At 34.0% G+C, this 15858-nt stretch overlaps 1 protein-coding gene across 3 annotated transcripts; it reads right to left on the reverse strand.

Moving 5' to 3' along the window:
* Positions 1 to 2179: 2179 nt before the first annotated feature.
* Positions 2180 to 14590, reverse strand: LOC111057721 (GTPase HRas-like). 3 transcript variants are annotated; one of them, XM_039435488.1, is made up of 3 exons: positions 14393 to 14590; positions 12583 to 14033; positions 2180 to 4124 (listed from the first exon to the last, which is right to left on the reverse strand). In XM_039435488.1, exon 2 carries the CDS (start codon positions 13170 to 13172, stop codon positions 12600 to 12602), a length of 573 nt encoding a protein of 190 aa, XP_039291422.1. In that variant the 5' UTR covers positions 13173 to 14033; positions 14393 to 14590; the 3' UTR covers positions 2180 to 4124; positions 12583 to 12599. The 3 variants fall into 3 exon arrangements, with proteins under 3 accessions (XP_039291422.1, XP_022200872.1, XP_022200871.1); XM_022345180.2 differs by having other exon boundaries at positions 14339 to 14590; XM_022345179.2 differs by having other exon boundaries at positions 12583 to 14590.
* Positions 14591 to 15858: the final 1268 nt, after the last annotated feature.

A 15858-nucleotide genomic window follows, 5' to 3' on the forward strand; every position in this document is an offset into this window, starting at 1 on the left:
AGCTTTGCAATGTTGTCAGTTTGCCAGAAATATTTCATTTTTACTTTTGACAGTGACTGTACAAATGTAAACAAACAATTCTCAGCCGCTATTTTTTTATTAATTTTACCAAAATACTTCGGTACACATGTCAAATACTTGATTTAAAATTTATTTTTGAATAAATGGAATAGTTTTTACATATATTAGCGTATGAGAAACACTATTTATGAATGAATGAAAAAGTTTTTATTCACAAAAAGTAAAATGTTACATTTCAATTCTACTGTGGGGCTATGCAGTTGAGACAAAGAAAATAAATATTGCTGCTGCAAAAGAAGGCTGTGAAGTTACTGTCATGAGAGAGAAGGCAGACCACTGTTCTCAGCTTTGAATATATTGACTTCTAGCCGGCGGGCTCGCTTCGCTCGCCTGCATTTTCCGTTTGCACTTGCTTCCTTCCATTAGCTACAAATCTTAAGAGATACATTGGGTGGAGCTGTAGTCTCAAAAAATCAGAAAGCAGATCAGAAGGGTAAAATATTGCTATTATTGGAAAGCCTGTTTATAATTATCTTTGACAGTCGGTATCAGATATCCAGCAAACATACCACGAATCTCTTGAAACCCATCTCGACTTACTTTCTATTCTATTCTATACTTTTTAGACTTTTGATTAAAGAAGCGTAATTGCCAATTACAGTTTATTAATTAATACTAATGATAAATCGTAATAAGAATTCTGACAGTTTTCTGTGAACACTTCAAATCCATTCATGAACAACTGGTTGCATAATCGTTGATCAATATTATAAAAAAAACGTTGATTCGAAGATCCGTTGATAGCAAGGACTCATGATCAGAGGATCCACTCCTAACAAAGATTAATTTTAGAAAGAGAGAATTGACAAACATTCCAATTTTAAACTCTTCTGAGCACTTGAAATATTGAATCTATCACCTTGATCAATGTCATAAACATGTAACTTGAATCACTTAACTTGTGATTTTTCACTTATTTGCATACAATTTATTTGGTCATTATTAATTTTAACTGTGAGAACAGTTGGTTTTGTTCACTAAGGGGCGTTTGCACAGTGTAAGTTTAAACTAAAGCTTAAACCGAATCTGGATTTTTTTTTGTTTAAACTAGAATTCCGTCTGCGCAGAATCAGTTCAAACTCTGTATTGAGTTTAAACTATGGGAAAGTTTAAACCAAATAATTTGGATTAACTAGACATCTGTAAAATTTGATGGGGAAACAGCTAATAGTAAATTTTTTTCGACGTTTGTTTTTAATGCTTCTGAAGACGATAATTATTTAGGTTATAGTGAATCATTATTGATAGAATTGACAGGAATTGATAGAAGTTTTAATGCGATTGATAGAGATGACTGCGAAGAAATATTGGAACTGAGAAAAATTGGGCAAAAAACGAATCATTTAAATTTCTGGGATGATAGAGAATTTTTTAACGGTTTTGCTTGAGTAGAGCAAGTGCCAATTTAGTGTTTGATTAAATAAGCCAGTTGATTGAAAATAAGAATTTTTATCATTTTGATTAGAAAACATGTTTTTAATAACACATAGCTGAGATATTTTGCTTTCGAGAGATTTCTAATAAACGAGGAAGACCGTAGTAGATTTAAGTAGATATTTATAACAAAATAAGGTTTTTATATTACATTCTAGATTATATTTTTTAGTGCCAACTAAATATAAGTTCGTTTCTAATAGTAATATAGCATTTCATCATTTTTTGAAGAGTTCCTTGATCGCTTTTCACTTTTATTACCGTACAGCTTACACCTCTGTGGATTTTGAACCAGGAAATAGTAGCTACATAACCTCAATTTACTGATGGTTTGTAAGCAGATAGCAAATTTCCTGTAAAAATGACCCTTCCTGATATTATAAACGATGACATTCTATTACCAACTTAACGCTGAACTAGTTTAACTTAAACTTGATTAGTAAATGCACTGAGAAAACCGATTCAAGTTTAAACTTTCAGATTAACTTAAATTCGATTAACTTAATCGAGTTTAGCAATATATACTGTACAAACGACCCTAAGTGACTGCAGTACTTTGGAGTTCAAGTGCACTCATTTACAACAGTCATATACACAATAGCGTATTTTTACAAAAAAATATATAATATTTAATATTTTTGCTGAAGATAATGCCCACATGAGCTCTAGGCTTGTGCTCGGGTAATGAAACTGATGATGATGAGAGATGAGTGGGTTCCATACCACCGGGAAGCGATTTTTGAACTCTGTATACAGCACCATTCAGTGGTGTATAGAGTGGAAGTGATCACCCTTACAACCGAAGTAGCAGGCGTATGGAGCTTAACCTATCTTATCGATAGCTTATCAGCGCAACCACGAAACCAAATCGCTTCCCGGTTAGTATACATCTCAAGTTTTTAATACTTGACTTCAATTGAATTGAAGTCGATTATATAAATTGACTTGACTTATATGATTGGAGTGTTACACTGCTACATAGTGTGAAATGTAGAGACTTTATCAAGCGAGCCCGAATGACAGAGTATATTTAATGCGATATAGCACTGCTGGCTTTAGCCGATATACAGGATTGTCACACTGGAAATGCACGGAAAAGTCTCAATTTCACACCATCTGTCTATGCAGATTGGAAGTTCACACCTCAACCAATTTTATTCAGAGTATAAAACTGATTTAACTTGGTTATTGCAGCCTCGGCTGTAGCGTCAACACGCATATAACGTCGTCATTTATTTATAGGTAGCCCAAACTATAAGTACTTCACATTGTGAAAAGTACAAACTTATAGGTTATATATTGGGTTCTTCAAGTTATATAACTAAAAATCTACACCTCCACTTCCTGTGTTTCTATTCTATAAAGTTAAAAATTGAGAACATTTATTTATTTGTGTTTAGGAATAACTCAAGTTTTTTTTCAATTTTAAACTTTATAGAATAGAAACACAGGAAGTGGAAGTGTAAATTTGTAGTGATAAAACTTGAAGAATTCAATATATAACCTATAAACTTGAGTGTAAATAGGAAATGACATTGTGTAATACGGCAAGGCAGAACATCCAAAAGGATCTCTCTTCCGATAAAAGCCATATAAATGAATAATTGTGAAAACCTCGGATTTATCATCAGTGAATTATAAAACCTTTTATATAACGTCAAGTACATTGGGCCGAGAACTGAGAAGGCAACATAGCCAGACAGATATTTTGATTTTTAAACTTGATTTTTTTTTCATAAGATTGAGTTATACTGTAGTGAAGTATGTATTTCCTGGATCACGTTTATTAAAAGTGTGTTTTCCATATAAAACAATATTACTTTAATTTTTCCTCTGTTTAAAATTAAGATTTTGAAACCTGTTTCATAGTGTCACACTGATATCACGTCATTGAATGTGTGGTCCCTTAAATGACGTTGGGCTATAACCAAGTTCCACTGTAATAATTATTATTGAATAACAATTTATTTTACAGTTTTCAATGATTATTTTTCAATAATCATTTCCAATTAAATTGATATTTTGGTAGTGGGCTAGTATCCAATTGTTCAACTGATTCGAGTTATTAAATGCCTTGAAAATTTATATCAGTAAATTGATCAACGTTTATGCCACCAGCCCTTAGAATAATAACTATCAATAATCACAGCACTGAGTCATGCAACAGTTGGCAGTCAATGTTGATATTATTTACGCTGAAGTTGGTAGCATTGGATTGACGACTTCTACTGCAGGTGGCCCACGCAATTTTGGTTATTAGTCGAGTACTTGAAGACTCTTCCATTGAAACTGTGTCAAATTGGACACGGCATCCTCTTACAACAAATGAGATCACAATCCCAAAAATTTACCAGATTTTCAAATATCAGTAGACACTTTGCATTATCGTCGAGTAGGTGTCGACTTCTCAATACATAAAAAAACTAATTTTTTTTTAATTTTGAAAACTGAGCTGAATTTTTGGGACAAATACCTATTATTACTTGCCTCTCCACCGTCGCAACTGCAGAAGAGAATTGTGAAGTTGGTAGCACTGCTCGCTTCGAGTTGTTACAGCCATCCTGAAGACTTCCGAACAGAAATTTTGGCTCTTGGATGGCGATAATAGCCTGCAAAAAATGATACATTTCCATTGAATTGAACTTGACAAGGATGAAACATTATCACTCTATTGAGTGTTTACAATATTTACAAGATTTACCAAGATAACTATTTTAGCCAAACAATATTTCATTCACTCTTGGCATTAGGTATTATTTTCTGGGACATTTCGAGTGGTGTTATGGAGTTATTTATTCAGACTGCAGAAATGGGCATTGAGAGTAATGACAGGAGAAACAAGAAGAACCAGTTGTCGGCCGGTTTTTGAAGATTTTAAAATCCTTCCGTTGCCTAGTCTTTGCATTTTCGAGACACTTTGTTTCATGTAGAAACACCAACATGAGTTCAATACAGGAGAGGTATTTCACAATTACGAAACTCGGTACAGGCAAAACTTGAGAGACGATGTTCATCACACAATTCTGAAAAGCGCTGGTATAAGATTGTTCAATGCTCTAAGAATAAAACAAAGATGAAAAATGAGTTATTGAATGTCTCGGCATATTCAACTGCGGAATTTAAGGCTCATTGCGAGCAACTAAAACTGATTAGATAAATTTAGACTGAAGCGTTTAGACTGATTCACGAATCTACATACCAATTTTAATGGTGGTAACAGATGATTTGATAATAATCATATTAATTGTTAAGCCGATAATCGGGATTATCATATGATTGGCAAAATGTCATCAACAGCAGGTCTCAGCCAATAGCAGGACGATTATGAGGCTACGTGGCACTTCCTAAGGTGGCGTTTCCTATGAACCAGAATTCAATCATAGACTTTCCTTCGGATAACTGTTACCTGTACTCAACTTGAATCTGTTACAGTAACTTGTGTCTTGAAGAATCTGTTACTGTTATTTGTCTGTGTTGCATCTGTATAGAGGTCATTTTCCGTTACTATTCTGCATCTATGGGTGAGTGAGAGAGTCGGTTGGGGAATCCATAAGAATTTTTCATGTGGAAATGAACATCCTGTCCATTTTGAAACGTTAAAGGTATAGCGCCCATGGGGAGTCCGTGACTGGTTGATTATTCTATGCAAGACATACCAAAGCTTCTAGAAAACTATTTTCTAGTTCTACTAACAATGAAAAGGTGATATTTATACAAGCATTATAAAATAGGTTACTGTATTCTATTGTAAAGCCTAATGGCCAATTTGACAATGAAATTGGAAATAAATAAGTGTGCTATAATATGATATAATATACTAATATTCATTTTTATTTTCATAACATCACAACTAGTATATTCCTCAAAATATAGGCTGCTGCTGATCGTAAAGGTAACAGAACAGTAATTTAGAAAATAATGCATTGTTAATGAGATATGCCATCCTAAGTCTTTTGTAAGAAGTTTCACCATAAGAGAGTACATCCATCTGCTCCATACAAATAACAGTAACAGTTAAATTATTTATCCCATGTTACAAAGCAAATGCATTTCAAATAAAAATACAAAAATTTTTTCCACGCATGGGAAAAATGCGTGTTCAGGAAAGAGTACGGCAGCAGTCTCAATAGTTTATTCACATGATGACAACATGACAATATTTGTGAAAGCAAGAATTGAATTATGAAAAAGATTGAGATGAGACTTTTTGTGTAGTTGATAAGTTGATATTGTGGTAATTATTCAAATTGAATGAAAAAGACTAAGAAATTGTCAAAAACCACAGATTTATTGATACTTAGAAAGACCGGTTACGGTTATTACACCATTGTCAATCTCTGATAAACTCAGTTTATCAATTGAGATGAGAGATGGGAAAATGAAGTATGTAAAGAAGAAAAGAGAGAAAATGAATGAGAGGCAGAAAGCTCACTGTCAAGCCAAGAACAGGAGAAACGGATTAGAACAATGACCAACCGCATTGAGGCTAGTCGTATCAAAAAGTATTGTTTGATTTTAGAAATTCTAAAATTCTCATCCTACCAACATCCAATACCACCTATTAATGTGGCGATTGTAGACACCTATGGACCATGCTTCAATTTGGGGTAGCTTACGGGAGTGGCCGTAGTCGAGTGGATTAGATGCTGGCTTTGTAATCCAAAGGCCCGGGTTCGAGTCCTAGCCCGGGCAAGATATTTTTCTCGGGCCACTCCCGTGTTTCGGATGGACACGTTAACCGTCGGTCCCGGCTGCCTAAAAAACAGTCGTTAGGTCATGTCAGAGGCCCTGAAATTAATCAGTTGCGACCTGAAAACTCTGACACCAGACCTGAGCCAGCCAGGTCACTCGATATTATTATTATTATTATTATAGTATATTTGCTTCATAGAAGGAATCTGTTGTATTGATTGATTTGGATACTCTAGGAATAACAATGCCAATGTTCATCGAGATCCAAGTTGTGAAGTCATGTAGACTTGAGCGAATATGTCTGGTTTATTCTTGTAGATGTACATGAGAAAGGATCGAACATGCAGCTGATTAATACCAAATACTATAAACTCGTTGAATGGGAATATAACAGAGTTCTGGAAAAAACAGTAACAGATTCAAGTCTAATTGAATTTTGGTTCGTATGAAACGCCAAGCTTAATGGGGTCGTAGAAAACGCAGAAGTGCCACGCTACCGATTCTAAGTGTCGGCCGACAATCGGTGGGCGTGAAAGCACCAATTTTCTCTTAGTATCAACCGAATAGTAGTTTGATGTCTATAAATACATTGCTTCCCTGTTTTCTTGAATGAATAAATAAAATTGGCTATTAGAGCGCAAATAATTCTAGTCTATATCAAGTAAAATAAACTATAGTATAGGTCTACGCTATAATGTGCAGTGAATAAAGATAGGAGACCAGCGTTGCCGATTCTCTTCCTTCCACTGCCTTCTGTAGTGGATAGCTGATACCGGTATATCTGATGTAATATTAAGGCTGTTTGGTACACTTTTTTATTATTCAAATTGGATAATCTTTTTCTCTTTGACTTATTAAGAGTGAGAAAAAGTGGCAAATAGACACAATAGACAAGTTATCGAATTTACAAAAAAATTTACTTTTTTATTTATGAACGATATTGGGAATAAAATGTTTCAGTTTGGAAAGATACATTTTTTGAATTTTTAAGAGAAGTTCTAATAATATAGTCGAAACCGCTTATGATCTGGAAAGAAAACGGAATCTGGAAAGTTAACACCTCAACAACCCATAACTCGCTTATTAGACCACTTAGAAATTTCAGTTGCCACTTTTTCTCACTCTTATAATGATCTCAACAATTATATTTAGAAATATTATCAAATTTAAATAGTAAAAAGTGTACCAAACAGCCTTAAGGATTCATTATTGTTTATAATAATAAATTGTACTCTATTCGCCAAGAAAATATATTTTTCAATGAATTTTCATAATTGAGATTTAATATTTTGTTAATCCATTATATTTTTACATTGTTAAAGAACGATCTGGCGGAGCTAGAAAAAGATAGCGCTTTCTGCTTCGTCGAATGATAGACAAGGATAGCAACACCAATGTTAATCAAGTACTGTCATTACAACGTGGACCTCACTATAGTTTCTGCTACACCTTTTCCAATTGTATTTGAGAAAGTATCAATTGTATTTGAGAATAGTCACTTGTGATTGAGAGAATGTCAGATGTAGTCAATTGTATTTGGGAAGTCATCACATGTAATTGAGGATAGTGAATTGTACTTGAGAAATTGTCAAATGTAAATGAGAAGATATCAATTGGAAATGAGAAAATTTTCCAATTGACAAGTCGTGAATCTTCTGTAGCATACAGTACAAGTTTGATTTGAGCAGGAAAGGATACTGTACTACGTACACAGTATTCCATTTACTACAATAGACATTGCTTGGGGGCAAATTCATATTTTCAGTGGTGAAAGTATTTCCCCTGTACTGTTTACGAATGATTGATGAGTATCATTTCTAAGTATGTATGTATTGGCAACGCGACGTTTTTCTCCAATAATTTTGTGAAATATTGCACTTGATGAAGTTTAAATTCTCTATGTTTATTGTGCAATTGAACTTTATCATCAATCAATAATTGAATCTCTTGATCGAACAATTCGGTAATTCTTCAATGGATTTTGGGGCTTGAAAATATTTTTTCTTCAAAAACTAAACGTTTTATTGGAATATATATATATATATATATATATATATATATATATATATATATAAAAGCGAAATGGCACTCACTCACTGACTGACTGACTGACTCACTCACTCGCAGAACTAAAAATCTACCGGACCAAAAACGTTTAAATTTGGTAGGTATGTTCAGTTGGCCCTTTAGAGGCGCACTAAGAACGGATTTGGAAAAATTTCCAAAGATACGCCCAAAATCTGCATTTTTCCAGCGTTTTTTAGCGCTTTCTCAGCTTTATCGAGAACAAATGAACAGAAAATGTTCAAATTTAGTACAGAAGCTCAGCTGGGGTGTAATAATGTTGTGTTAGAAGGAATTTGCAATAACGTCAAAGATACACCCAAAATTAGCGTTTTTTTGCTTTTTCTCAGATTTATCGAGAACAAATGAACAGAAATTGTTCAAATTTAGTACAGAAGCTAAGCTAGGGTGTAATAATGTTGTGTTAGAAGGAATTTGAAATAACGCCAAAGATACGACAAAAATTAGCGTTTTCTCAGTTATTTCATCAAGTAATTGACAGAAAATTTTCAAATTTGGTGCAGAGGTGAGGATCTAAAAATTTTGTGATGAGGTGACTTTAATATTTCATCAAAGATACGCTCAAAATCAGCGTTTTTTCAACGTTTTTCTCAGCTTTACTGCGTTTTCTCAGTACTTTGACTTTCTGATGGAATGAAGCATGCTCAAATGAAAAATGCAGGCGAGCGAAGCGAGCCCGCAGATCTCATTTCTGGACGATCCAGTAGGGGTTCATATTATCATAAAAAATATAAGTACTGGAATTACTGGGTTTTTTAAAATCATTCCTAATTACAACTGACAACTTCTCGATTTCAAATTGTATGTTCTCAAATTGAAATGATACTTTCTCAAATAAAATTTACTATTCTTAATTACAAGTGATGAGTTCTCAAATAGGCTACAATTGACTATTCTCAATTGCATTTGACACTTTCTCGAATACAATTGGAAAAGGTGTAGTAAAAACTATAGTGAGGTCCACGTTGTAATGACAGTAGGCCTACTTGATTAACATTGGTTAATCAGTTGGAAAAGGAGTAGGCCTAGTGTGTGATCACATTGGATGTGTATATTATGTTCAAGTGAACGCTTTGTTATGCATGACCAAGCTTGCAGATGAGAAACAAAATCTGGCAAGAGCAATAGGAACACTCACACTGAACTGAACGCTTGCACTTGCTGGTACGTTCAGTGTGAGCAGCTTCATGCAAGTCACAACGTGTTTCAATGTCACATCCAAATTTTGTTTTTCGACTCATGCATAATTCAACTTGCACATAAATTCATTCATTGTGATCACACACTTACAAAATATAATATGACATGTTTAAATGATAAATTTACTCAATTAATAATTGTTTAAATGATAAATTTACTCAATTAATAATTGTTTAAATGATAAATTTACTCAATTAATAATTTGATTGTATGGTATGAGATTTAGTGGTATATCTCCATAATTGAAAGAATAAAACGTTGACGTGGTCAAAATCACTATATTTGCTCAAAAATTGATTCACATTCAGCTGAAGATGTGGTAGGTGTTACCATTGAACCTGGTTCTGTAATGTGAAGAAATTTTTGAACAAATATAGTGGTATTGACAACATCAACGAATTATTCTTTCAATTACTCAATTAAGATTAAATAAGGTTCTTAATTGAGGTTAGGGTTCGCTCAAAGTAGATTATTTATTCAATTAACGTTTTTTCTATTCTAATATTTTGTTGAGTAATAATATTTCTATACATTGTTGAAAAGCTATCTGGGAATGTTGTGGTGGTGGGAAGGGATAGCGCTATCTGCTTTGTCGAGTGCAACACCAATGTTCATCAAATAGGCCTACTGCAATTCGAAGGAGAACCTCACAATAAAAAGATGATACAATGATGATAGACAAGGATAGCAATACCAATGTTAATTAAATATTGCCATTATAAAGTGGACCTCACTATAGGAAGATGATACAAAGATGATAGACAAGGATAGCAATACCAATGTTCAACAGAGACAGAAACACAATCATAAAATGATTGGAAATGGAAAACAGGCTTATATGCCTTATTATTCAATTACCAAATTTTGATTGACAATTTAAAATTTCAAATTTATTTATTCCACACTCATGAATATACATGAATCAAACAAAGCTCAACATGACAATACAATCCAACCAAAGTGTAATAATAATAAACGGTAAGTGAAAAAACCACTGGCATAAGATTACTCTTGTTCGCTAGTGGGAGTAGGAGATGAAATTATAATACGCTTAACCTGATTTAAATTGATTTAGCACAGAAGCAAATATTTTTAATTTGAAATTGTCAATCAGTCCAAAAGAGGTTATGATTCGTCAGCACTTTCAAACAAAAATATGTTTTGTTTTCCATGACGAAACACTATACCGTAGCCTAATTATGATAAATTTTTTGTTGATTAAATACTATCATTATAACGTAGACCTCAATGTAGGTAGATGATACCATAGAGAAACAATAGCGTAAGAAGACATCCCATGGTATAGGGAGTTTATGTCGTAACTTTTACTGTTATCTCAAGCCGATAGTCCACATAGTTCTTTCCCGTGAAACTGTGTGACACACAGCTAGTCTCTCATATTGTGCCGTTCATACACTCTCACCTCAACAAAACAGTAAAAATCGACAATAATTGACAGTAATCGGCTTGAGATAACAGTAAAAGTTAAGACATGAACGCCCTATACCATGGGATATCTACTTACGCTATTGTTTCTCTATGATGATACGAAGATGATACAAGGATCATAGCCTACGAAGAGGATAGACAAGGATAGCAACACCAATGTTTTATTTATTTTTTGGATAGAGTAAACAATACAGTAGCCGGAAAAGAAAGAACAGGCTACTGCCCAAAACTTCTTCAAATATTATGTAGGTTATATCCATTTAAATTTATACTAGGCTACACTAAATCATCAATCTGATTATACAAATCAGAATAAAACAAAGAATCTTAAATTTAGATAGATTAATAATAAAACTTCCGTAAAAACACAAAACAAACTTCAAATTCACAAAATAATTCCATGAAACACAAAAATGTTCACTCGAAAATATCACGTTCACGTTCAAATAGCAACACCAATGTTGACCATAATACTTCCATTATAACGTGGACACTATACGAAGATGATACAAGGATCATAGCCTACAAAGATGATACGAAGATGATAGACAAGGATAGCAACACCAATGTTGATCAAATAACTGTCATTATAACGTGGACCTCATAATAGGTAGATGATAGAAGATTATACAAGGATCAAAGCCTACAAAGATGGTACGATGATGATAGAAAAGGATAGCAACACCAATGTTGATCAAATACTGCCATTATAACGTGGACCTCACTATCCTATACTATTGAACGAGCAATTTCTGTTTATATGTTTATATAACTTAGGCCTACCTATCTATATGTGACCGGATCTCGAAAACGGCTCTAACGATTCTCACGAAATTTGGAACAAAGTAGGTTTATGATATGAAGATTCGATTGCACTAGGTCTCAACCCTGAGATAACTTGCTGAAGGACATTAAAAGGATATATACGTCCTTGGAAAAACAGCTGGAAATTTTGTCGCCTGTCGATACCGTAATGGAAGAGAGTGGACGAGTGAATATGTGGGATCATCCAGCTGATCTCACGAGAAGAAAAAATCAGCAAGAGAAACTTATTTTCGTTTATTTCTCTTTTTTTAGAGAACATGTTTACTTCAGAAAGTCCAAAATAGTAGCTAGATGCTGTTAGTGTAGAATAGTATACATAGTATATTAACAAATATTGTAGCAAACATAGGCTATTATTTTTAGCCTATATCATTCTAAATCGAATTCCTAGTATATCTATTTGTGATTAATGATTTGTTTGTTTTTTGAAGTGTGAATAAATATTGTTATTTTGATGAGTGATAGTAGCTTAACCTAAATTTTGTTTTAGACTGTAGTATAAATTTAAAAAGGACAGTTTAGGGCATAAGCCTGTTGTTCCTCCTCATATAACTGTAAAAATAATTGAACGACTGAGAAAATGAATAGGCCTAAATAAATATAAACTATAAATTCAATATTTGGTTACAAATTTTCTATGCTTTTACACTCCAGAGCAAAGCTCGGTCCCCCGATATTAGGAAGATGATACAAGGATTATAGCCAACGAAAATGATAGACAAGGATAGCAACACCAATGTTGATCAAATACTGTCATTATAACGTGGACCTTATATAGAGTTATTGTAAGAATATGAATGAATATAATCCACTCACCAATGGATGCATTGGAATTAAAGTAACCAACAGCACTTCTTCGAACCGGCTGCCTTCATATTTTTCCTCCTCTCCCTGCCTCGTTGCTCCTTGTCCTTCCTGATCTCGCGCACGAGCGTGTAGAACGCATCATCGACTCCCATCCTGGTCTTGGCCGACGTCTCGATGAGCGGCACGCCGTACTGCTTGGCCACCTCCCTCGCCTCGTTCATATCCACGGCGCGAGCCGAGAGATCACACTTGTTGCCCACTAGAACCATGGGCACATCTTCGGCGTCCTTCACTCGTTTGATCTGCTCACGGTACGTTGCGATATCCTCAAACGATTTCTCGCTGTTGACAGCAAACACCATCAGGAAGCCTTCGCCGGTTCTCATGTACTGATCCCTCATGGCACTGTACTCTTCCTGGCCGGCCGTGTCTAGAATATCCAGCAAGCACGTCTCTCCGTCGATCACCACTTGCTTTCTGTAGGAGTCCTCGATGGTGGGGTCATATTCGTCTACGAAATGATTTTGAATTAGTTGGATTGTGAGGGCGCTTTTTCCCACGCCCCCCGCTCCCACCACCACTAGCTTGTACTCCGTCATTTTGTTGCGTTTTAAGAGAAAAATGTTGGTAGCTTGAGTTTGCCTGTTCTATTCGAGAATTAGGCTGAGATTTCACCCAACCTAGCAACGGCAAGTGGGCTACAACTATTGTAGCCTTATAGAGCTCCGTTGTGGAGTTTCAGGAAGATAATATTGAGAGCTCAAGGTTTTCTCCTCGTGATTTTACCCAACCTGATATCTTTGTATTCCAACACTTGCTGTCTAGCAAGCGTCTATTCCGTTGTGGTATTTCAAACCAGGAAAAATACCGAGTTTGCTTTATTTGTTTGAAAATAGATCAAAGTTCAGAGCGATCTAAGAAATACAACTCTGGTAGTTGTACATTTTGTTCTAGAATAATATAATTATTATTGATCGAACAAGTTGACTTGTATGTCAGGAAAGAATATGGATTAGCAGATGTGGATCATTTTGTTCTGATTTGAGTGAAGATTGGTGAATGTTAACGTAGTCTAAATCATTTGAAACCGATTGATTTTAAATAGCAAGCAATGCTTGGAACAGTTTTTCAACTACAAAATTCTGTAGCAATTCAGAAGAAAAATAGAAGCATTTTGAAGTGGAATATTGAGTTTTCAATCAATGTTTACTTCAAACTATGAAGTAGGCGAAATAATTTAATGTTACTCAATAATAAATCGACGCTTTTAATGTAAGTTCTGGTCACAAATACGCTTAATTGTGAAGTTGTAGTTCGTAGGTAGAATCTCAATAACTGAAAACTGGGTTTTTATCTCTGATTTCTGTAAAATACTTTTAAAAGAGACGATTCAACGTTTTTTACTCAATAAACCTCCTATGTTAAAACGTTCTTTAGCAGGACAAGTCCTCATCACAGCACTAAAAAATAGATAAAAATATCTAAATAAAAAGTTTTATTTGTACAAGTTGTAAAATAAGTACAACAGGTACAATGTTTCTGGTGAAGAAAGAGAGTACGGTGTAAGTTCAAAAGAACTAAGATTTATTTTTGAGATAAAAGTAACTAGGATCGTTGTATTCACTGAAATTGTGTTTCCCAGATTGATGCTATAAAACACGTACTTGGTCACTAACTATTATTCTGGTTCTGAGAAATAATTTTAATCTTCACTTCTAATAAATATAGAGAAAGATATGATCAAATCAATAAACAACACACTAACGTAGTTGTGGTCAACCGCTTTGCAAAATAGGTATGTCGAAGAGACTAAACTCACTTCAGACTTCACTATAATTTCACTGATATTCCTCTATACGATAACTTCCACAACGTAGGGACGATGTAACAACTGAAATAGTAATAATTCACGCAGTAACAAACAAATTCAGAAACACTAGTCAAATGCAGTAAATCTTTACAACTTATTCAAGAATTTGTCATCCATAAACGAGGAATAAACTATAGCTTCTGCTATCTGCTTAGTATTCTACAGAACCTTAGTTGACAAGATAAATAGAGAAGTATTCCGATCAGCTGTTGCATTCATTATATTCAATATGCATTATTCGAAAGACTGTATTTCTGACAATAATTATTGGAATAATTGATAATAATTGTAATATCATGATTTGTTTGTTTAGAAGTTGGTTTTGTTAAAAAATCTACGGAATGTAATATTTCCGAAGAAGTTCCCTCTTAGATCACCCTTCCAAGTGGAACAAAGAATTGTATGTAGTGGAGTTTGATCGTTTCGATATGATTTTGAAAATATACGGATTTACAGAGCTGCAGGTGAGTGTTTTATAAACTATTGGACAAAGAAACTCATTCCTTGTAAAAGACAAGAGTTGCTGGAATTCTGGCACCCCTAAAAACTGGTTCAACCAATTTGACTATCTTGACTATGGAGGATTTGCTATTTTATATGAGGGTTGCTGAATTATTGAGTGCTGTTGAGGGAGTTAATGTTCACTTCTCAACTTTGTCTGGCTTAACTGGTTTAATTATATTTATATTATCAGAATAATTGTAGTTAAAATTCTAATCTAAATGCATTCTTGTTATCACCCAACGGTTTAAACAAAAAGCCTCATGATAATCATGCTAACTGAGTCATGGTTGAATTATAAATATTATGTTATTTGCCAAATCGATCAGTATGAAAGTTTTTCATTATTCAATCCGCAATCAAGAGCTATAGTGAGGTCCACTGTAGTATAACAACATATGTTTTGAATTTGTTATTACTGTTACTAAGTCTCCAAACAAACTCATTCCAATTCGAAACCTGTATAGTTCAAGTTATTGAAAACCTTTCTTAAGGTATTAAATACTTATGTCGTGTTTACTCTCATTCCTATTACAATTTTAATAACTTGATATTGTAAAATGAATACGATATTGAAGCCAGACAAGTTTAGTGTGGATCCAAACTTATCAACTGCAAGCAAGGAATGGACACATTGGCACAAATCTTTTCAGAACTTCATTACCAGTATCGCACCACAATCATCAGACTCTGAAAAGCTCAAAACACTTATCAACTTCATCACTCCAGATAATTATGAGTACATAAGCGAAAGTGGTACGTATAATGATGCTATATCTATTTTAAGGAGAATCTATGTAAAACCTGTAAATGAAATATTTTCAAGACATAAACTATCTGCACGTCAACAACAGCCAGATGAGACTATTGATCAATATCTTCATGCCTTAAAACTATTAAGTAAGGACTGTGAG

Source organism: Nilaparvata lugens, chromosome 9 (genome assembly GCF_014356525.2).
Source record: "Nilaparvata lugens isolate BPH chromosome 9, ASM1435652v1, whole genome shotgun sequence".
Lineage (NCBI taxonomy): Eukaryota > Metazoa > Arthropoda > Insecta > Hemiptera > Delphacidae > Nilaparvata > Nilaparvata lugens.